This window comes from Anastrepha ludens, chromosome 6 (assembly GCF_028408465.1).
Source record: "Anastrepha ludens isolate Willacy chromosome 6, idAnaLude1.1, whole genome shotgun sequence".
NCBI lineage: Eukaryota > Metazoa > Arthropoda > Insecta > Diptera > Tephritidae > Anastrepha > Anastrepha ludens.
In genome coordinates, this window is record NC_071502.1 from 98,650,089 (window position 1) to 98,671,715 (window position 21,627).

Here is a 21,627-nt window from a genome sequence, read left to right on the forward strand (position 1 = left end):
AGTTTATAATTTTTTTAAAAAAAAGTTTAGCTCAGACCTCCCCCACTTGTACTATGGACTTAATCATTTTTTTTTGCTCTTCTATTTTCAGGATGTTGCTCAACGCGTTATTTTGTCACCTTCATGCTCTTCCTGGGCATGGCCAATGCCTATGTGATGCGCACAAATATGTCCGTAGCCATTGTGGCGATGGTCAACCACACAGCCATTACCAGCGATGATGTGGTCTTGGATGATGAGTGTCCCGATCAGAATTTGACGGTTGTGGTGAGTACTAAAAATGCATACATATACATATATTTAAGTAGAATAGCAAAACAAAAATGAATAAAGGAATCCCAAATGAAATATCCCAAAAATTAAGAGTCGAAAAACTAGTCTTGTAAAAGGAAAGATGCTTCAGTCTAATATGTATTTATTTTGAGTGATGAAAATTTTTAGTTTAACCTTTAAGCGCTCCCTTGCTTGTTTGTTTGTATACTGCAGCTGTGTAGTTCTCAAGTGCCAAATATGATAGAAGTACGACGCCGTTTTCAAAAATTATAAATTTTCTGATAGGATGATTAATTTTGCGCCACCTCGTACATAGTTCAAAGATAAGCACCCTCTGTGCCTAACTTTCACCTCAGATGCCTCAGCTTTCCTTTTAAACAAATTAAAAGAAAATGAAAAATAAAAAAAATTAAAAAATAAAAAAAATAAAAAATAAAAAAATAAAAATAATAAAAGTTCTTTGAAATATTCTAATAATTGTCTGAGCAAGACCAGGCATTTACTCAAGATATGCTCGAACGTCTTATTAACCAGCAAACAATCCATCTCTTGTACGTGAAAACACAATCAATTGTAATCAACCAGTGGGCAACCCACTTCCAGCTTCTCACTGGGCTCACATGGTAAATATGAACAATTTTACGTTTTACCAGTTTACCTTAAGGCCATACCATTGCCATTAGACATTTTGTTTCAACTGTCCCAAACTCTTCTCTATAACTGCCCACAAATATTCCTCATGCTAAGCAATTGAACACTAAAGCTTGAGACAGGTGGATCAAAATGGTTTATAAAGAACGCGCCTTGGTTCAAATTATCATGGCCGGCTTAGGATTACCTCGAAGTAAACATTAATACCGAATCTGCCAACTTTTCATAAACCATTAAGAATATATTTAAGCGTTTGCCCGATGAAGTAGCACGCAGTTTAACCTGCAAATGTGGCGTTAAGTGCACTCTTGGCCATGTTTCATATTCGGTCAGTCATGGAGCCTTTTTAGCTATTGTCGTTATCTCTAAATCACCGTATGATTTCATAAAGATAGAGTTTGAAAGTACTGAGAATACCAAATCAAGTCGGCCAAAACCTTAAAATTTCATTAGCCTCGCCTGTGACATCAGCTGCCTTCCAATTTTTCTTTTGTTTCAATTGACTTTTACCACATTTTTCTGGCTATGTGGAGAAGAATATATCCTTAATTATTGTCTATAGACTTCGCCATTCAGAGCCGGCAAACCTCAACCTTAATGATAATAAAGCAGGCGGCGAAGTTATTAAAAAGCTTGCGGATAAGTGAGGAGATGCCTTAAATAGGGGCCTACTAGAATATAACAAATTTGGAGAAAGTAGCTAGGCGATCAGATGTAAATTGCACTTAAAACAATTTCTTTGTTTTTTGGATAAATATTTACAAATCGATTTTTTCATTACATTTCAAGCACCAAATAAAGAGCAGCACCTGAAAAAACTCACTTCTATAAATAAGCAGTTTTCTGACAAAAATATGAGGTTTTAGAAAAATGCATTCCTTTTATTTTTATTGCCAAGCAACTAATAATTTATTAAACTATATAATGACATTTTTATTAATATGTAAGCATTTATTTATTATATACAGAAAAGTACTAATTTTTAAATTTATCTCATTAAACAGGAAAATGGACAAGACGGTGACTTCGCATGGAGTTCGAGTTTGCAGGGCTACATATTATCGTCATTCTTCTACGGTTATGTAATAACACAGGTTAGTTGCTTAACTCGACTAGAAATATCTCAAATTCATATCACTCTCTTTCAAAATGCGACTCAAGTGACAAACCACGCCATAGCATACACACAGATCACTCAACTCGCACGCTTTTTGCAAAGCAAAAACAACCTTTAACACAATTCTGCCACATCTGCCTCCATCCGTTATCTTCAACTATCAATTGAAAATTAAAAATTCTAATACATCTACTTATTTCACCTCTTCTCTGCGCACGCTCTTTTAGATTCCCTTCGGTATTTTAGCGAAGAAATACGGCGCCATGAACTTCCTCGGCTGGGGTATGCTTATCAACTCCGTATTCGCCTTCCTCGTACCAGTTGCCGCTTACGAAGGCGGCGTCTACGGTCTCTGTATTGTACGTTTCATACAGGGTCTCGGTGAGGGTCCCATTGTGCCATGTACGCATGCATTGCTCGCCAAATGGATACCGCCGAACGAGCGTTCACGTATGGGTGCTGCCGTTTATGCTGGCGCACAATTCGGTACAATCATATCTATGCCGTTGTCGGGTCTGCTAGCCGAATATGGTTTTTCTGGTGGTTGGCCATCGATTTTCTATGTTTTCGGTGCTGTCGGTACGATTTGGTCGATTGCCTTCCTATGGCTGGTCTACGAAGATCCCTCATCACATCCACGCATCGATGAGCGTGAGAAGAAGTACATCAATACAAGTCTATGGGGTACAGGCGATCAAAAGGTGAGTAGGGGGGAATTCGACTTGTGGCTCGAACTCGCACTAATTTACACTTTGTCGTTTCATCATTTCAGGTTCCTGCAATTCCATACAAATCCATCGTCAAGTGCCTGCCCTTCTATGCCATTCTGCTTGCCCATATGGGCCACAACTATGGCTATGAGACGCTAATGACAGAATTGCCCACATACATGAAACAAGTGTTGCGCTTCTCGCTGAAGGCCAACGGTTTGCTCTCGGCGCTACCTTATCTGGCTATGTGGCTCTTCTCGATGTTCATTTCTGTGATTGCCGATTGGATGATATCATCGCAACGTTTCACACACACAGCGACGAGAAAGATTATCAACAGTATTGGTGAGTGGCAGCTTAGCAATGAACCAATGGACATTTTTATTTGTATAATTAAAATATGTTCTGTTACAGGTCAATATGGTCCAGGTTTGGCACTTATTTTCGCCTCATACACAGGCTGTGATCGTGCCCTAACGCTTGCCATTCTGACGGTGGGTGTGGGTCTTAACGGTGGTATCTACTCCGGTTTCAAAATCAATCACTTGGATCTGTCGCCACGTTTTGCCGGTTTCCTGATGGCCATCACCAATTGTTTGGCGAACTTGGCGGGTTTGTTGGCGCCCATTGCCGCTGGAAACTTAATCAATAATAAGGTGAGCAAGATTATGATCTACTAAAAAGTGTCCACTTTTATGGACTACTAAATTGTCCACTATTTCGCTGCTGTGCATGCAACTGTGAACTTATCAAGTTTTTATTCTCTTCGCTTCCTCTTGCCCATTTAGCCGACCATGGGACAGTGGCAGATCGTTTTCTTCATCGCCGCTTTCGTGTACATCTTCTGCGCTACCTTCTATAACATCTTCGGTTCTGGTGAACGCCAATGGTGGGACAATCCAGCCAATGATGTTAAGGAGCCATCCTCAGTTATGCCAGCAACAACGACTTTGACGTCGAATGGCGCAAATCCACGATTCCTAACTGGAGTGGACAATGGCTTGACTGTGGCGGCGACGAATATTCGCGAAACGGGACAATAAATAAGTGATGATGCGTCGAGAGCGGCGACCTTTGGTTACGCTTTCGTTACTTGAAGCTGTGCAAGTTAGACAAAACAGTTAGACAGTTAGTTGTTTAAGAATATTAAATTAAAAATATTTTTTTTTTAACATTAAGTTGTAGTGAATTTAAGCGCGTTGAAAATGTATTTGCGTATAAGTGAAACATATGTGTAATGTAACGAGAGTGGGCGGGGCAGGCAATAAGAATGTTGGCACAATCAGTGTCAGCAAATAGTCAGTGTGTGGCAAGTGAGCAGCCTGAATGAGTCAGCATTAAAGTGCAAGCATATTTTCAGGCTTTTATGCAGGAAATCAAAGAATGCAGGATAAAAGACAGTTGCCGCTTAAAGTATGCAACCCAAGTAAAGTATGTAATACGTAAGTGATGCCAATTTAGTGATGGTGTTTTTGTATGTGGCCTTAAACCGCAAATTGTTAATTTATTGCAAGTAGAATTGATCTAAAAATGAAAAGAAATATTTAATATAATTTATAATTATTATACGAGTATACACCGTTGGCGTCTCTGCAAATGAGTTATTAACTGATTTTTCTTCGTTATTTTAATTTAAAAAATCCAATGAGTGCCTTTAGCGCCAGGAATTGAAAAATAACTCGATGCCAAGTAAAATGTGGTAAACGATTTTTTCTTATGGAATTGTAATAAAAAATAAAGCTAATTTGATATATGTAGACATATAGACAAACTGAAGTCAGTAGTAGACGTATGACAAAAAAAAACTTTAAAAAAGCAGACAAAACAAACTAAGCAACAATCAGTATGAGTGACAATCTAATTTGTAAGACAAATTGTAAAAATTTCCATAATTTAAAATTTTACTACACAAGACACTTTTTGCAAAACTCTTTATGAAAGCAACTAAAGAAACTAAAAGTTTATTTCAAAATCAAATGAATAAAATATAAAAAACAAAAAGCTCTAAGAGGGTTTATAACAACCACAAACGGTAGTTTTACTTAACTAAGGATAGGAGGCCTAAGCAACGACTGGTGGGCATTCCCACTACTTAGGACTGGTAGCGGCAGGCTAATCAGCTACCCTATCAGAAATCCAAAACAGATTAACGAAACCAACGCAAGACTGAGTCTTGTCGAGCTCCTATGCTCCCGAGCGGAGTGAGCAAGGAAAAAAAAACAACAACAAAAAAAGATAATGGGACTGAAATTTTTTAAAATGTTTTTTTATTTTTCTCTTTTCTTCTTGTGGAACTTGCCTGGAAATCTCTTCTTCTTCTTAATTGGCGCGATTGCCGCTTACGCTATTTTGACCGACTTTAATAAAGCGCGCCAGTCGTTTCTTTCTCGTGCTAACCGGCGCCAGTTGAACACACCAAGTGAGGCCAAGTCCTTCTCCACCTGATCTTTCCAACGCAGAGGAGGCCTTCCTCTTCCTCTACTACCACAAGCTGGTACCGCATCGAATACTTTGAGAGCCGGAGCGTTTGTATCCATTCGGACGACATGACCCAGCCAATGTAGCCGCTGGATCCGTATTCGCTGCGCTATGTCTATGTCGACGTACAGCGCATACAGCTCATCGTTCCATCGCCTGCGATATTCGCCGCTGCCAATGTGCAAAGGTCCAAAAATCTTGCGCAGAATCTTTCTCACAAACACTCCAGCGTAGCTTCATCGGATGTTGTCATCGTCCACACTTGTGCGCCATACGTTAGGACGGGCATGATGAGAGTCTTGCAGAGTGTTAGTTTTGTTCGTCGAGTGAGGACTTTACTGCTCAGTTGCCTACTTAGTCCAAAGTGGCACTTGTTGGCAAGAGAGATTCTACGTTGGATTTCAAGACTGGCATTGTTATTGCCTGGAAATCAGTAATTTATTTATTACTTTGGTACTCAAAAGCAGCTACCTTCAAGAAATAGTGGTCAATAAGAACGCCATGGACCTTATTTTTCCCCCTTCTCCTTAAACTATACAGCATAAACGGCTTCCGAAGGGCAGATGATTTTTATGAGCAGCGTTTTAATAACAAAAATACACTCGTTGATTTGCCATCGCTAATAGAAAATTGCTCCTTTCTTTCAAGTACTCGCGAAATCTACCAAATGGCAGTTACGCACTAATCTACTAAAATATCATCATCATCATCTATAGCACTACAGTTTTGTGCAGATCATTGCTTCCACAGCTACGGTTCGCTAGGACGATCGATCCGCTGCTACGCTGTTCCAGCTTGCGATCGCCATTTTCCGCAAGTCGACTGTAACCTTATCAGTGTCCAGCCGTTGATTGGTCTCCCTCTACCTCTCGGTCTAACGCCTTGCCTATGGAACGCTGTACTGGCAGCTCTCCATTTGGGTAGTACTGTACATGTGCCCCCGCCATATGATTTGTTGACTTTTTATAAAGCGTATTGCGTTTCCATTTGGAATCATTGCATCGAGTTCGTGATTGTATCTTATCCGATATGTTCCGTCATCTCGCCAATAGGGACCGTATATTTTTCGCAGTATCTTTCTTTCAAGCGTCAGTATTTGGTCAATGTCTTTTGCTACCTCGCTTAGTATGGGTCGTACAAGCCATCTTTTGAGCTTTTGAGAGAAATCGAGATTTTATGTGTCTAAGAAAGCTTTATTTGTCGCGCCATTTGCGCGAAAGTGTCAGCATTATTGCTGATGAAGAGACCTAAGTATTTAAATTGATCAACCCTGTGAATGCATTCACCATTTCGATGTGTACAACATCACTCAGTAATTTTTAGCGATATACTTTGTTTAACCATTATAACGCTCAGGCGGTTCCTATTGATGCTGTCGAGAGCTTGCTTCAAATCAATGCGCAGACAATGAAAATTCAGTTCGAACTCGCTGCGCCTATCTACATAAATAGTATTTGCATTGGTATGAAACATTGGCCTGTTGTTGGGGGTTGGAGCCGACCTTTCCAGGGTCATCTACACAATGCTTAACGACAGAAAGTCGTGGCAGAGTGGGGCGACGTCTTTCTCTGCCGGCAGGTGAGCAGGGGCACGCCGCAAGGCGGTGTTCTCTCACCATTTCTCTGGATCAGTGTAGGGTCATTGCCTACGCGGATGATGTGGCATTAATTGTTAGAGGAAAGTTTATAGATACCCTGTACGATTTAATGCAAGGATACCTGAACGTAAATATTCGATGGACAGCAGACTGCGGCTTATCGGCGAATCCTCTTAAAACGGAGCTCGTCCTTTTCACGAGGAAATATAAAATACCCAGAGCTCAACTCCCCTCGATGGGGGGCGCTCCGTTGGGGCTTTCTAACAAGGTGAAGTACCTAGGTCTAATCCTTGACAATAAGCTAACATGGAAGCCCAACATAGAGGAGATAGTAAGGAAGGCAAAAATCGCCTTGTATGGATGCAAGGGCGCAATTGGCAAAAGATAGGAGCTCTCGCCTAGAGTTGTATTTCGGCTCTATAATACCATAATAAAGCCCATCCTGTTATATGGAGTCGTTGTCTTGTGGAACTCACTCGAGAGGACGACATCAGTTAAAAAGCTAGAGAGAGTTCAGAGGTCTGCACTCATTGGAATCAGTGGCGCACTTCGAACTACTCCTACCCTGGCGTTTAACGTAATGTTAAATGTGGTACCTAGAAACATCGCAGGCAGAATTGTCGCTGCACGTACCGCAATCAGACTGAGGGGCTTGGGCTATAAGCTGAATCTCACATATGGGCACTCAAGCATCGTCAGAAACTTTGAGTTCATCCCCTCGTCAACGGATCAGTGTGTGAGTGTGTGCCTCGCTTAGTCCAAGCGGAAGTTTCTCTACCCACATTCCACCAAGGGAGGAGTGGACCGGGGGCAACACTTGAGGACAGGGCCTAGTTAACCTGCTCACGGATGGCTCGGAGCTGGACGGTAGGGTTGGAGGAGGAGTATTCTGCAAAGAGTTCCCCATCAAACCCAAATTCAGGTTACCGGTTACCAAGCATAATAACTGTTAAGAAGGTAAGGTAGGCTCTATGATGGTGCATTCGAAACTAGTCAGGGTATGCCTGGTCTCTCTCTCTCTCTCGATTGCATCAGAATTCTTCGATATAAAAATAATTTGGGTACCTGGTCACAGTGACATTATTGGGAACTGGGAAGCCGACGAGCTGGCCAGACAAGGGACCTGTGAGGTAGTATACCCGCGAAAGGAGAGGATCGGGATCCACTTAACAACCTGCGCTCTAAATGATGTGACGTCAATGACAGAGATTACAAACTATATTAGACGTATACCACTATCGTTTGATTCGTCATGTTGCGAGCACCTTCCATCAAGTGAAATTTCTATGTCATACAGAAAGGAAAAACGTTTTGCTTTAACATTTTTTATACTCTTCCTGCTCTTTCTAATTTTAAGAGCTGAAATTTACAGCCTGTCGTATAGTGCAAATAAGCTGATTATCAGGCCTAATTCAGCTAATCACCTCAAAGCTTTAAATATACATTTTTCAATGCCGTATTTTTGCTGTCCACTAACTCTTATTTTCGCTCTGAAGGAGGCGTGATTCTGGCCTTCACTTTGCAAATTTCAGTTATGAAGGTCAGAATCTTTGGGTTATTTGCAATTCTAGACCGTTTACAGTCACTTGTCTGCATTTATTTGCATTTCAGTCAATTGGGAACCTCTATGCTCTATATTGACAGCAAGCCAATGAACTTTGGTGAAAACGTGTGCGGAAGCAAGCTACTTGAGACAGTTGTTTTTGATTTGTATTTATTTTATTATTTTTATTTTTTATGTAGTGCACCAATTTCGTCAACACAAAACATTCGGTGCCGGCACAAGAACAGCACAAACAAGCAGGTACACCATTTTCGCATATGCGCAGACATACATAGGCACACATAGGCGAACATATATGCATTTATTGGTGTCAGCTGAATTTCAACGGCATATTGAATTCCATAAACACTTTGCGTGAAACACAAATCGCTTACTTAAATAGCACACAATCCCGGTAAACAGATTAGCTGCTGCTATTTTTATTTTTGCCAGCAAATTGCTAACGTCATCAAACGAAAGTGAGTAAACAAGCGACGACGAGGTCATGTTGCGATGGTGTTACCAACGGGCTGATTGAGGGAAATATGGTAGCAATGTTTTTAATAAAATCGGCGTTTTGTTCGAATATTTTTTAAATAAGTCATAGAATTAATTAAAAAATTAAAGTGATTGCCGAAACTCGGGATCGAACCAAGGACCTTTAGATCTTCAGTCTAACGCTCTCCCAACTGAGCTATTTCGGCACATAAGAAAATCTGGCCAAATATCCATTAAGAACTCACCCATGTAATTGCACCCAAAAATTAAACCAACTTTAGCGTCACACTAAATTCGCTTTGGTTGGTTCAGAACTTAGCTAAAGTTCGTAAACAGTACAAAGCACATTTAATTTTAGCTTTACAACAAAAACTCATAAGTAAAGTGCTTTTCTATAGCAGAACAATGGAATATACATATGTATGTATGCACATCACGATGGACAGAATAATCGCCATTCTATCATTCCTATATGTACCTGTGTGTATGTATATCAAATAAGGCAAGCGCTTGTTTGTTTTGTATAGAAGAGCAAAGTATGATTGGAAATTGAGGAGGTCGACATGTTTCTGCACGCCCACGTTGCTGGTGCGGTGGAAAACAAGTGTTTTCGTGGGATGTTGATGCGCTTTTAATTGAATGTTAATACGATATTGACATGAAATAAAAGTGATAAATATATTTTTTGGTAAGTGGAGAACGCATTCGGTGTGCGAAATCAGAGCAAAGAGTACGAACTAACATAGGAAAAGCGACGGAAATTTACAGGTAATAAAAAGGACAATAAATGGAAAGAAAACATAAAATGTACTGTATTTAAGTGAATTGAATCTAAAGCAAACTAAAATGCAAAAAAAAAAATGAATTTAATCTAATTAATCTAATTAAATTAATCAATTAAAAAATAATAAAAAATAGACTCTTATTAAATAAAAACTAAAATGAAATAAATTAGACAACAAATTAATTAAATTAACTAATTGAGGCAAACATTTTTAAAAAATATATTAAAAAATTACAAAAGAAACAAAATGAAACATAATAAAAATAAAGAAACATAATAAAAAATGGAGCAAAAAAAGCAAAAAAAAAATAATTATTTGAAAAAGTTAAACTCAAACCAAAAATCCAATAAAAAATTATATAAATTTAAAAAATTTAAACAACAGCAGTAAAAGAAATAAGATAAATTATTTAAAAAAGTTTAACAAAAAACGATAAATGAAATAAAAAATAAAATAATTTTATTTAAAAAAGTTAAACAAAATAAACGACCTAATTAGATAATATAAAGGGTGGATAAGTTTCAAGGGCCGGTGTTGATTTTGAATAAACCCCATTTTTCTTAGGAAATTATTGCAATTTCTCTTTATTATGATAATATTGGTATGGTTCAATTACGTATGGAACAAAATATTCGCCAAATGACTGCCAGGGCCTCGGCGGCACACCTCCATCCGATGGTCCAAATTTTCGATGACGCTGAGGCATAATTGAGGTTCTATGCCGTTAATGTGCCAAATTATCTCATCCTTTAGCTCTTGAATTGTTGCTGGCTTATCGAGATACGCCTTTCCTTTCAAATAACCCCAAAGAGATAAGTCCAACGGTGTCAAATCACATGATCTTGGCGGCCAATTGACATCGCCGCGACGTGAGATTATTCGGCCATCAAATTTTTCGCGCAAAAGAGCCATTGTTTCGTTAGCTGTGTGACAAGTGGCACCGCCTTGTTGAAACCACATATCGTCCATATCCATATCTTCCAACTCGGGCCATAAAAAGTTCGTTATCATCTCACGATAGCGAACACTATTCACAGTAACTGCCTGACCGGCCTCATTTTGGAAAAAATACGGCCCAATGATGCCGCCAGCCCATAAACCGCACCAAACAATCACTCTTTGTGGGTGCATTGGGTTTTCGGCAATCACTCTTGGATTATCATTCGCCCAAATGCGGCAATTCTGCTTAGTGACGAATCCACTGCGGTGAAAATGTGCCACATCACTGAAGATGATTTTCTTCGATATGGATTTTGATTTGAACGCCCGTTTTCATAATAAGCCTGAATAACTTTAACGCGTAGCTCGATAGCGTACCTTTCCATCGGTCAAATTGAGTTAGTCTGGAATTGAGAAATGTCAAATGAAATGCGGAAAAAGCTTGACGTTTAGGTCTGGTGCACATTCAACATCGGCCCTTCAAATTTAACCACCCTTTGTAATGTATAATTAAAAAAAATTAATAATTTATTTAACTTTTTTACTAAATAATACAAAAAAAATATTTTGAGCGGAAATGGAATGGAAATCTTGATTTTGACGTTTACGCGCTCCATTACTTGTCAGTTTGTATACTATACAGCTGTCCAGTTCATAAGTGTCAAATGTGACTGACGTAAGACGCCATTGGCAAAAATTATAAATCCTTCAATAGGGTGAATAATTTTGCGCCACCTTGCCTATCTCTCCCTTCCCTACCGCATCACATCTTTCAAACTTAATTAAATAAAAATTCAAATTTAACAAATTACATTCCCTTATTTTTATCACAGCGCCATGGCTCATCTTAAATTGAAGCCTAAGAAAACTGGTCGCTCCGTGTCACCACTCTATGCTGCATTCAGGCGTACTTGGCTGGCATTTTGTTCTTCGACCAGCATACATGGCCTCAAATATATTCAAGATAGGGATACAAACAAGTTGGTGCGGTAAGTTAGAGAATGTTTTTTCCATGTAAAGAAATATGGCAAAATGTGTTTCCAATAGAGTGAAACTTATTCATATAATAATACATAAAAAGGAAACTAAATATCTGGGATCAAGACGTTGAAATCCATTTCCTTAAAGTTATCGATCACGATTTTTGAATTTGAACCTCATGGATTCATGGTTTCAGAAATCTTGTAGTTTTCCAGAATGCGACCGTGGTGTAGTCACGCAGAAGTCCACTCAGCCATGACAATACTCGAAAACGTGGTGGAAAAATTAACACTTCAGAATGAAGTACCGCAGTCGCTCCCCAAGTGTTCGTGCATATGCCGCAGTAGTTGAAAATCATCAATGGAACTACATACATATCTACCGTTCAAATGAAAAATATTTAGATCTCCTTACATTTGTGTTTTTCTTTAGTAGAAAGGAAGCAGTCTTCCTCCTCCTATGTATATTAAAAAAAAACGTATATGTCTTTCATCTTTCAGTTTCATCTGGATGCTTATCACTTTACTCATGTTCATCTGTGCCATTGTGATGGTGATCACCTTTTATTTGGACTACCGCAGCAATCCGACGCGCATGAATATTGCAACAGATAATGCTCCAGTTGAGAGCCTAACTTTCCCAGCCGTAACCATCTGTCCAGAGGCGCTCCATAATGTACAACGTATTAAAGTATACCTAGAGACGCTGTAAGTGGGCAGAGTGGTGGACGGCAATACTCTCTTGATCAATCATTACTCTCTCATACGTATGCCATACTTTTTCTCCATTTTCGCGTTTGATCTTGGAGCTCTCTTAGCCAAAACTTAGATTTAACACGTTGAGTGCCACCATACAACAAAAAAATGGGGTTCGTCCGGCCACGATTTTTTTTTTTTACATAATACAATAGAATATTGTTCAACAATTCTGAATATCCGATTTTTCTTAAAATATATGTAATATTCGATAAATAGCGGTACTTTTTGTTTATGGTGACACGTTGGTCTCACAGGGCCAGGAGATTGCCCGTTAGAACTTCTGTGCCACATGAGACCAACGTGTCACCACACATTCTTCCTTGCACTTTAAACCGTTTTGATCATGTTTTATATTAGCTTGCAAGCTTTAGCGTTTATTTTGATTTCAAATTGTTTGACTGAATAATTACAATAGTTAGTGATTCTTTGTGCGTCGGTGAAAAAGTAAAAAAAAATGTCGTCTTATGAAAAAAAACCAGAGCATACACTTGCGCTATGGCAAGAGCTTATGCCCGATGAGGAAAATAAGAGAAGTGATTCGTTTGCTAATAATGATATATCGGATGAATATCAACCAAGCTCAAGTGATTCCGACTGTAGTGAAAATAGCGAACCACCTCCTCGTAAAAAACAGAGCAGAAGTAAATCCTGAGGATGAACCATCAACTTCAAGACGCGAAATGGACGCTATTGATCAAACGTTTTCGAGTGTTATTGAAAATTTGAAATTTTCCGATTCCGAAGAAGAAAATGAAGAAGTAAATTTATCTGAAAATATAGCAAACAGATCTCACACAAACGAAAGGAGTACCTTTGACTGGTATCCTGCAGATGGAAACAAATTTAAAACTTTTTCTTTCACCGAAGAGTCTTCTGGCTCTCAAAGTAAGCTATACGATATGTACAATAAAGAGCCAGTGGACTTCTTCAAATTGTTTGTAAATAACGATATATTGGACCTAATTGTAAGTTGTTGCCATTGGAAGCAGGTAGATATATTCAATATCTAAAATTGCTTGTGTTTAGGTACTGGAAACAAATCGCTATGCTTCTCAATGCACCCAGAAAGACTCTTTACCGAAATCCCGTATTCAAAAATGCACACCAACTAATCGTAATGAAATTGAAAAACTTATCGGTATAATCATCTGGATGGGGTTGTGCCCATATCCTTCATTGCAATCATATTGGCAGAAAAAGTCGATTTATCAGAATTGCTTGCCCAGCATAATGCCAAGAAATCGTTTTCAATTATTGCTGAAAATGCTGCATTTCAACAATAATGAGGATCTGACAGAAAATAGGTTACATAAGCTTTCACCATTAATAGAAAAACTTCGGGAATCATTTCAGCAACAAATTATTCCATCTGAATATGTATGTATCGATGAAACACTTGTACCCTTTCGCGGAAGACTAAAGTTCCGCCAGTATATTGCAAATAAAAGTCACAAGTTTGGAATTAAACTATTCAAGCTGTGCTTGGAATACGGGTATACCTATGATTTCAAGGTATACTGTGGAAAATCGAAGGATGAAAACATGAGTGTACCATCTAAAGTTGTCATGGACCTTATGGAAAAACTACTTGTTCAGGGTCGTACACTTTGTACAGATAACTATTATACGTCTGTTAGCTTGGCAAATACTTTACTGCAACGTAAAACGCATTTGATTGGTACTCTGCGATCAAACCGAAAATTTAATCCAAGAGAAGTAATTCAAAGAAAACTGAAGATAGGAGAATGTATATCCATGGAATGTAAGGAAAGTATTGTGGTTCAAAAGTGGAAAGACAAAAGAGACGTTCTTGTCCTAAGCACGAAGTATGGGGAAGAAATGATAAAAGTAAAACAAAGACAACGAGAAGTATTGAAACCAAAAAATGTAGTTGAATATAACAAATACAAATCCTGCATAGATATATCTGACCAAATGAAATCTTACAATACCTGTCTTCGCAGTTCTTTGAAATGGTGTAGGAAACTTGCCATAGAACTAATAACAGGAACTGCTTTAGTGAATGCTTTTGTGGCTTATAAAGAAGTAACCAATGAAAAACTAGCAATAACGGAATTCAAGGAAAAAATTGTTGAAAGTTTATTCGAAAAGGATCATGAATTGGACGTACCTGAACCAAAAGCTCATAGATTGGAAGATCTCGGTCGATCAAAGCGCCGTCGGTGTATAATATGCTACAAAAGAATAGCTGAAGAGTCGGGTAGAGAACAGGATACCAGGAAAACACCGCAAACCACATTGAAATGCGTAGCATGTGAAAAATACTATTGTCTTCAATGTTTCTTTGACTGCCATAAAATAACACAAAATTCAATAAATTGATGTAAAAATGTTAATGTACTTGAAGTGAGTTTATTTTTTTACTTTTATTCTTAATGAATTGATGTAAAAATATTTAGGTATATGATGCTTTCCATTTCAATTCAACCGGGCTATTCGGGTCATGTTCTTCGATTTCGATGTAACTTAAATATGTTGCTCTCTGGTCGAAATAATGAGACACGTATTTTTTTGTTCGCCCGAAAAAAATTTTTTTCAAGAGTTATCGGCAATTTTGTTTTTCACCTCAAACTCGATTTTTTTTAATTATATAAGAAACAATTTTTTTTATATGCCCATAACTTAGTCAAAAATAAGCCGATTTGAATGATTCTGGGTTCAAAATAATCGTAATTACTTACACGAGCGACTTCATTTAGAAATAGTTGCAAAAAAGTAGTTGAAAATTTTTTATTTTGCAAAAAACAAAAAGTGCGAAACAGGGTTTTTACTCAAAAATTCATTACTCAAAAACAACTCATTTTAGCTACTAGGCATGCAGCTCAATTAAAGTTTGAGATGTTTTTTTGATTTGGAAAAAGTTATAAAAAAAAAAAAATACACTTTTTGAAATATTGAATTTTGAAAAAATTTAATTTTTTTTCTTTTTTGCTAAATAAAAAATTATCAACTACTTTTTTGCAATTTTTTCTACATGAAGTCGCTTGTGTAAGTAATTACGATCATTTTGAACCCAGAATTATTAAAATCGGTTCATTTTTGACTAAGTTATGGGCATTTAAAAAAATTTTTTTCTTATATAATTAAAAAAAATCGAGTTTGAGGCGAAAAACAAAATTGCCGATAACTCTTGAAAAAAATTTTTTTCGGGCGAACAAAAAAATACGTGTCTCATTATTTTGACCAGAGAGCAACATATTTAAGTTACATCGAAATCGAAGAACATGACCCGAATAGCCCGGTTGAATTGAAATGGAAAGCATCATATGCATTTGACTGTAACCAATAAGTTTATTTTAATCAAAAACTGTATCCAAAAGCTATTATTTCTCCCTACAAATATAAATAAAACCTAGACGAGTAAAAAAATCCGTTAAATTTTAATCACTTTTTGAATAGGCCATATGATGCCACATTGGTCTCATACCCATAGGCCAAGCAGCATAAACAATGCAATGGCTCTAGTATGGCGTGAATACACTACTACCAATAGCCTCTATGAAGCAGCTGCATCAGGACAAACCGAAATCTCACACATTATACCGTGAGACCAAGTGTCACCACGAGGCCTGAAAGTCTCTTCGCACTGTAAGACCAACCTGGACTCACATGGCACTCAACGTGTTAACTTAGTTTTCATAGAAACTTGGATATGATAGGCTCACCTAAGAAATGTAGAATTATGTCTAAGTCTTGGCTAACAGAGCTCTTACGTAGCAATGCATTCGTTTAAACACAACCTCTAGTCTCCTTTCATTTTGTGCCTGCAAGTATGTTTGTGTATCAGAGAATGCTCGTTGCTATTTTAGTGCGCCATTTGCTGAGCTCTCACACAAATGTACTTGCAGTCATAGAAGTCTGAACGTACAAAGGTTTTCTGACCAATGGCAGAGCAGTATCACTCGTATGCTCGTGAACAATAACGCGCATGAGAGAGTAAGCTAAAAATCATGAGAGATATTTTGGTTTGAAATCACCTTTATCTTGAACTTGCATTAATGATACTAATACAATTTCTACTTACGTTTCTCAGTCAACTCCCTCCCGGTTTCAATATTACCCAGATCATCGTGGCTTTGAGTATCTCCAACGGCTTCATAAGTGACAATAATAGCCCTAGCAAAGACGATATTGATTTATTAGAAAAACTTATGCAGATTAATAATATAAGCATGCTGGCATTCATGGAAAACGTGCACTGGAAATGCGACCAATTTTTAATTCGATGTCGTTTTCAAATGCAGATTGTAGAATGTGAAAAATTATTCCAAGCTTCTCGTACATTCTTTGGCTACTGCTGCTCCTTCAACCTCAACCAATATGGGTGAGAATAAAGTTGTTTTATTATATAAACATCCGCAAATATAAGATAAGCAGAAATAATTGCTGGTTACTTGTGTAAACGGACATGCTCTGTGCTGTCCAACTATCGAACATCATACATATACGACTCTAAAACATTCCATGCAGTTGCTATGCAAGTGGGAGTCGACTGCTGTCAGAGCGAGTGCAATTAACAGCGAACATCATACGCATCGCTCGCAGTTACTATGCAAGTGCGAGCCGACTGCTGTGAGAGCGAACAGAGCAGTTAACAGTAAAGAGCAATTAAGACAATGGACCGGCTTGGAGATGACTTCGATTGCTAGCTTTCTAAGCTTACAAGATTATTGTGAATTTTTTTGCTAAGAAACAAATATTTTATAATTTATATCTTAAGGCGAATTTTATGCGAAAGAGTAATGAGCAATATTAACTTTTTTTTAAATGCAAGACGTTTTCATTTAGCGAGTCAAGACTAAAACTGAGCCTTAATCTTATTTTCTCTCATTCTCCATTTAATATATCTACCGTACTCTCTCTCTCCCTCTTTCCATCACTCATTTGCACACACAGCTCTGCTCATCTATTATTTACATAATTTCTATTCTTATTCCCCTTACAGCATGAACTACACTGGGGCAAAATCCCGTGCTGGCGTGATTGAAGGTCTCTCTCTGGTACTTTACTACAACGACTCAAACTTTCATGAGATACGTTCGAATTCGAATGGTTTCAAAGTGATGGTCTCTGAAAACGATGCCTTTCCTAGCGCTCACTCTATATTAAAATTTGCTTCGCCCAAACAAGAGACCTTTGTGGGTATACGTCCAGTAGAGACTTATTGTTCGCGAAACGTTAAAAAGTTATCGGTGGAGGAACGTCAATGTGTGCTGCCATATGAATTTCCTCTCAAATATTTTCGAAAATATATGGACACTAATTGCGAGCTTGAGTTTCGAGTGCGAAATATGCTTGAAATGTGTGGTTGTTTGACGTATTTCTTCTATACAAATCGTACAAACGATCGCATTTGCTCGTTCAAGGATATACCCTGTTTAGTGGATAATTTCGGTGAGTTGTGCAAGGCGGTAAAACTCTATATTTTCAAAGCTCATTTATTGTATTGTTTAATGTCATTTACAGCAAGCATTATAGGACGTTATAAAGCTAACCAATCATTTTGTCCGAATAGCTGTGAGTTAATTGAAATTAATGCGGAATTGTCGAGTTCAGAATTTAATATCGATATACCAACCGTGGGTGATTTTTAGTAAGTAATAACTAAATAAATACATTTTTTGCTACGAAAGATTACACAGTGAGACAAACTTTTATTGATTTTCTGCACTAAGAACCGGACTATAATGTTTCGTAGTTTCGAATTTCCAAAACAGAAATCAAATGCAATTCAAATTTTCCAAGATCAGTCCTGTTTCTTCGGAATATTTGGGTAATTAAAGAAAATGTAAGAAATATCTCCAGACCACCGGCTGAATAGCGACAAATCTGATTGAAAGTCTTAAATATTTACAGGTCGCAGGAAACGAGTTTACGAGACTTTCCGCATTATTAAAAAAGACCGTGAAATATAAAATCTCCTATTTTATAAATTAAAAAGCGTTATAAAATTCTAACATTTAATCACAAAAAAAACTGTTAACCACTTTTCTAATTTTTTCAAATTTTTCCTCACTACAGTTCAGGTATCCAAGAAAATTATACTGTGGTTCATATTTTCCTAAACAATCAAGTCTATCGACGTGTCAGGCGTGATCTGCTCTCAAATATGGTCGCTTTAGTTTGTGAGTATCTTATGTAATATACAGTTATCTACAGTGCCGAGCATAATTGAGTGCATGATGAGTACATCAAGCTTTCAAAATTTAGAAAAATTCATTTAATTTATCAATATTTTAATTTGAATTGTTAGTAAATTGTGGGGCACGCAGTCACATGAGCCATGAAATATTAGTGAAATCAATGCAAAAATCACTATGGTTTTGAAATCAATTCTGTCTCTTCATTCCATATTAAAATTAATTTCTTCTAGCCGAAAATGCGCAAGACCGTTTGAACTTACTTCAATTTTCATAAATTGCTTTTAATATGTAAAAGAATCGTATAAACCGAAAATTTCTTAACATCAATACCTTTCTTTAGCCGCTTAAAACTTATACACATATATTTCATTAATATTTCACGGCTCATGTGACTGCGTGCTACCTACAATTTACTAACAATCCAAATTAAAATATTGAAAAATAAAAGAATTTTTTTAAATTATATTATAATATACTCGAGCTTTTTAAAAAAAAAATCAAACTAAAAGTTCAGATAAAATTTTGCTGAAGTTTACCAAGCTTTAAAAAATATTAAAAAAAGAAGAGGAAAAAAATTTCAGCTCGAAATAAAGGGTTTTCCAATAACAGGTGTTATTGGTGAATGGATTGCGCTATCGAAAAATGATGAAACGATTTTGTAAGGCCGGAATTGGATGGTATTGATCTGGACAACGTTTATTTTCAACAAGACGGCGTTACGTGCCACACAAGCAACGAAACCATTGATCTTTTACGGGAAAAGTTTCCGGACCGTGTTATCTCTCGAAGAGGTGATCACAATTGGCCACCGAGATCTTGTGATTTAACACCTGGTGACTTTTCTCTTTGAGGCCACGTGAAAGAGAAAGTCTACGCCAATACCCGAGGGTCGATTCAAGACCTCAAAGATGGAGCTCGTGAGGCTATCGAGGACGTAGGGCAGCCACTTTGCAATTCGGTTATGTAAAATTTCATGACAAGGATATTGTCCTGTAAGCGTAGTCGTGGTGGTCAATTGGCTGATGTTATTTTCCACTATTAACGGCATACCTTCCTCTTTATAACGAAATAAACATCCGATCATTTATATTAAAAAATCCCATGTTTGGAAAACCCTATATATTGTAAACATAAAAAAAGTCATGCACTCAGTTGCGCTCGCCACTCTAAGTTACCTTAATTTGAAAATTAATATACTAACTTTTATTTTTTCAGCAAATTTGGGCAGCGCCTTCAGCCTGTTTGCGGGCATAAGTATGGTCTCGATAGTTGAAATTATCTACTACCTAACGGTGATTTTGAGAAAACACTACAAAGAAGAGGTAAAAGCGCGTCTAAAGCTGCGCACATAAATGGGAAAGCAATTTTTTTGCTCAAGAGAAATAAAAAAAAAACCGCGATGTGGATGCCAAGCCGAGGCAAAGGCACAATTAAGTTTAGTCAGCCTTAAACCATGAAAGATTCATAGTTATAGTCAAAGTCAACTTCAAAATCAAAGTTAAAGTCAACTTCAAAATCAAAGTTAAAGTCAGAGTCAACTTCAAAGTCACATTTAATGTTAAAATAAAAGGCAAAGTTAAATTAAAGCAACAGATAAAGATAAATTTTAAATTACAACCAAATTTAAAGATAATGTCGAAGATGAAGATAAACTCCAGTTCAAAGAGGTGGTTTAAAAATAAAATTGAAAGTCACAGTTAAAGTCAAAGTCAAGGTCAAAGTTAATAACAAAGTGAAAGTCAAAGTTAAAGCTATAAATAAAGTCAAATTTAAAATTAAAACCAAAGTTGAAGATAAAGTTGAAGATAAATATAAAGTCAAATCCAAAACCGTTAAAGATCAAATTGAAAATTGACATTACAGGTAAAGTCAAAGTTAGAGTTGAAGATAGAGTAAAATTCAAAGAAATGAAGTCACAATAAAATTCAAAGTATTGGTCAGACTTAAAACTAAAGTTCAACCTAACATAAGTTCAAGTTAAATCAAAATCAAATTGAAAGTTACAGTTAAGGCTGAAGTCAAGGTCAAAGTTAATAATAAAGTGAAAGTTAAAGTCAAAGGCAAAGTTAATAATAAAGTCAAAGACAAGGTCAAAGATGAAATTGAAGTCAAGGTAAAATTCAAAATTATAACTAAAGTAAAAATCAGAGTCATATAAAGATTCATTCAAAGATAAAGTTAAGGTCAAAGTTAAAGTCGAGGTCAAATATGAAGCAAAGACAAAGTCTAATTCAAACTTGTGGTCAAAGCCAACGCCAGAATCAGAGCTGAAGTTAAACCCGAATTCAAATTTAATAATCCAACTAACAAAGGGAGGAAGTAAAAAATAAAGTAAAATTTTTGTGGTTAAACTCAAAGCAAATGTCAAAGTCAAAGATAAAATTTAAATAAAAGTCAAAGTCAAAATCAAATTTAGAGTTTAAGTCAAAGTCAAAGCAAAGAAAATAAATTAAAAAAGCGAGGAAATCAAAGATCAAAGTTGAGGTAACTCAATTAATTTTCAGCTCCTCAAATTAATTGATAAGGAAACGATAATAAAACGGTGAATTGCAGTTCAAAAGTATTAAAAACACAAAAGTACACATAACAGAAGTGAAATCTTCAAGGCAGACAAAGAAAGCGGGAGACCCCCGAGAGAGAATGAGAGAGAGAGAGAAAGAATATATGTCTAAATAAATTCACAACAATTTGCAGAGAATACTAATAGATAAAATTTACAAAAAACGTAGAAGTGTCGACCGGTGTAGGTAAACGCCGGACACAAACCGTGGCAACAACGCACACTACTCCGAACGTTTATCACCCGCACAAACGCAGCGTTTCTAGGACCACAGCAACGGCACAAATTACCGCAAAGCAATCCCAATAAATCCGACGCCGGAATGGATAGCACTTTAAAGTACGCACAAGCACTAGCCAGGAAATGGAAATAAGCGTCAAAAAGTAAGCACCAAACAAAAACGCCAAAAAAATTGGGACCAAGAAACGCCCAACGCCCAGTAGGCACCAAGGAAATATAACGCCAAAAAGTAGGCACCAAAAATATATTTCCTACAAATGTGCACCAAAAAACAAGCTCCAAAAAGGAGGCAGTGTTATTTCTCCCTAGATATTAGCATCCACAAGGAAAAAC

At 37.1% G+C, this 21,627-nt stretch overlaps 2 protein-coding genes and 1 non-coding gene across 4 annotated transcripts in view; 2 read left to right on the forward strand and 1 right to left on the reverse strand.

The window, feature by feature from the left end:
• Window positions 1-4,794, forward strand: part of LOC128868630 (putative inorganic phosphate cotransporter) — a 132,183-nt gene extending 127,389 nt beyond the window's left edge. The window contains exons 3-8 of one of the 2 annotated variants that reach the window (XM_054110930.1): window positions 92-267; window positions 1,929-2,018; window positions 2,269-2,742; window positions 2,814-3,096; window positions 3,166-3,407; window positions 3,540-4,793. In XM_054110930.1, the coding sequence (XP_053966905.1) occupies window positions 92-267; window positions 1,929-2,018; window positions 2,269-2,742; window positions 2,814-3,096; window positions 3,166-3,407; window positions 3,540-3,794 (1,520 nt within the window). In that variant the 3' untranslated portion in view covers window positions 3,795-4,793. Of the gene's footprint in view, window positions 1-91; window positions 268-1,928; window positions 2,019-2,268; window positions 2,743-2,813; window positions 3,097-3,165; window positions 3,408-3,539 lie in introns of both variants that reach the window. The other variant, XM_054110929.1, reaches the window with a different exon arrangement.
• A 4,206-nt stretch (window positions 4,795-9,000) lies between these two features.
• On the reverse strand, window positions 9,001-9,073 carry Trnaf-gaa (transfer RNA phenylalanine (anticodon GAA)). Its single transcript has one exon. It is a non-coding gene; the product is annotated as a tRNA-Phe (tRNA).
• Window positions 9,074-11,428: 2,355 nt separating this feature from the next.
• Window positions 11,429-21,136, forward strand: LOC128868233 (sodium channel protein Nach). Its single transcript, XM_054110078.1, has 7 exons — window positions 11,429-11,580; window positions 12,073-12,279; window positions 16,385-16,675; window positions 17,297-17,745; window positions 17,818-17,944; window positions 18,373-18,476; window positions 19,710-21,136. Exons 1-7 carry the CDS (start codon window positions 11,429-11,431, stop codon window positions 19,844-19,846), a joined length of 1,467 nt encoding a protein of 488 aa, XP_053966053.1. The 3' UTR covers window positions 19,847-21,136.
• Window positions 21,137-21,627: the final 491 nt, after the last annotated feature.

Coding starts and splice junctions, on each gene's coding strand:
- LOC128868233 (XM_054110078.1), top strand. CDS start 11,429: ATGGCTCATCTTAAATTGAAGCCTAAGAAAACTGGTCGCTCCGTGTCA. Junction 12,280..16,384: donor AAAGTATACCTAGAGACGCT/GTAAGTGGGCAG, acceptor TACGTTTCTCAG/TCAACTCCCTCCCGGTTTCA. Junction 17,945..18,372: donor CCAACCGTGGGTGATTTTTA/GTAAGTAATAAC, acceptor TCCTCACTACAG/TTCAGGTATCCAAGAAAATT.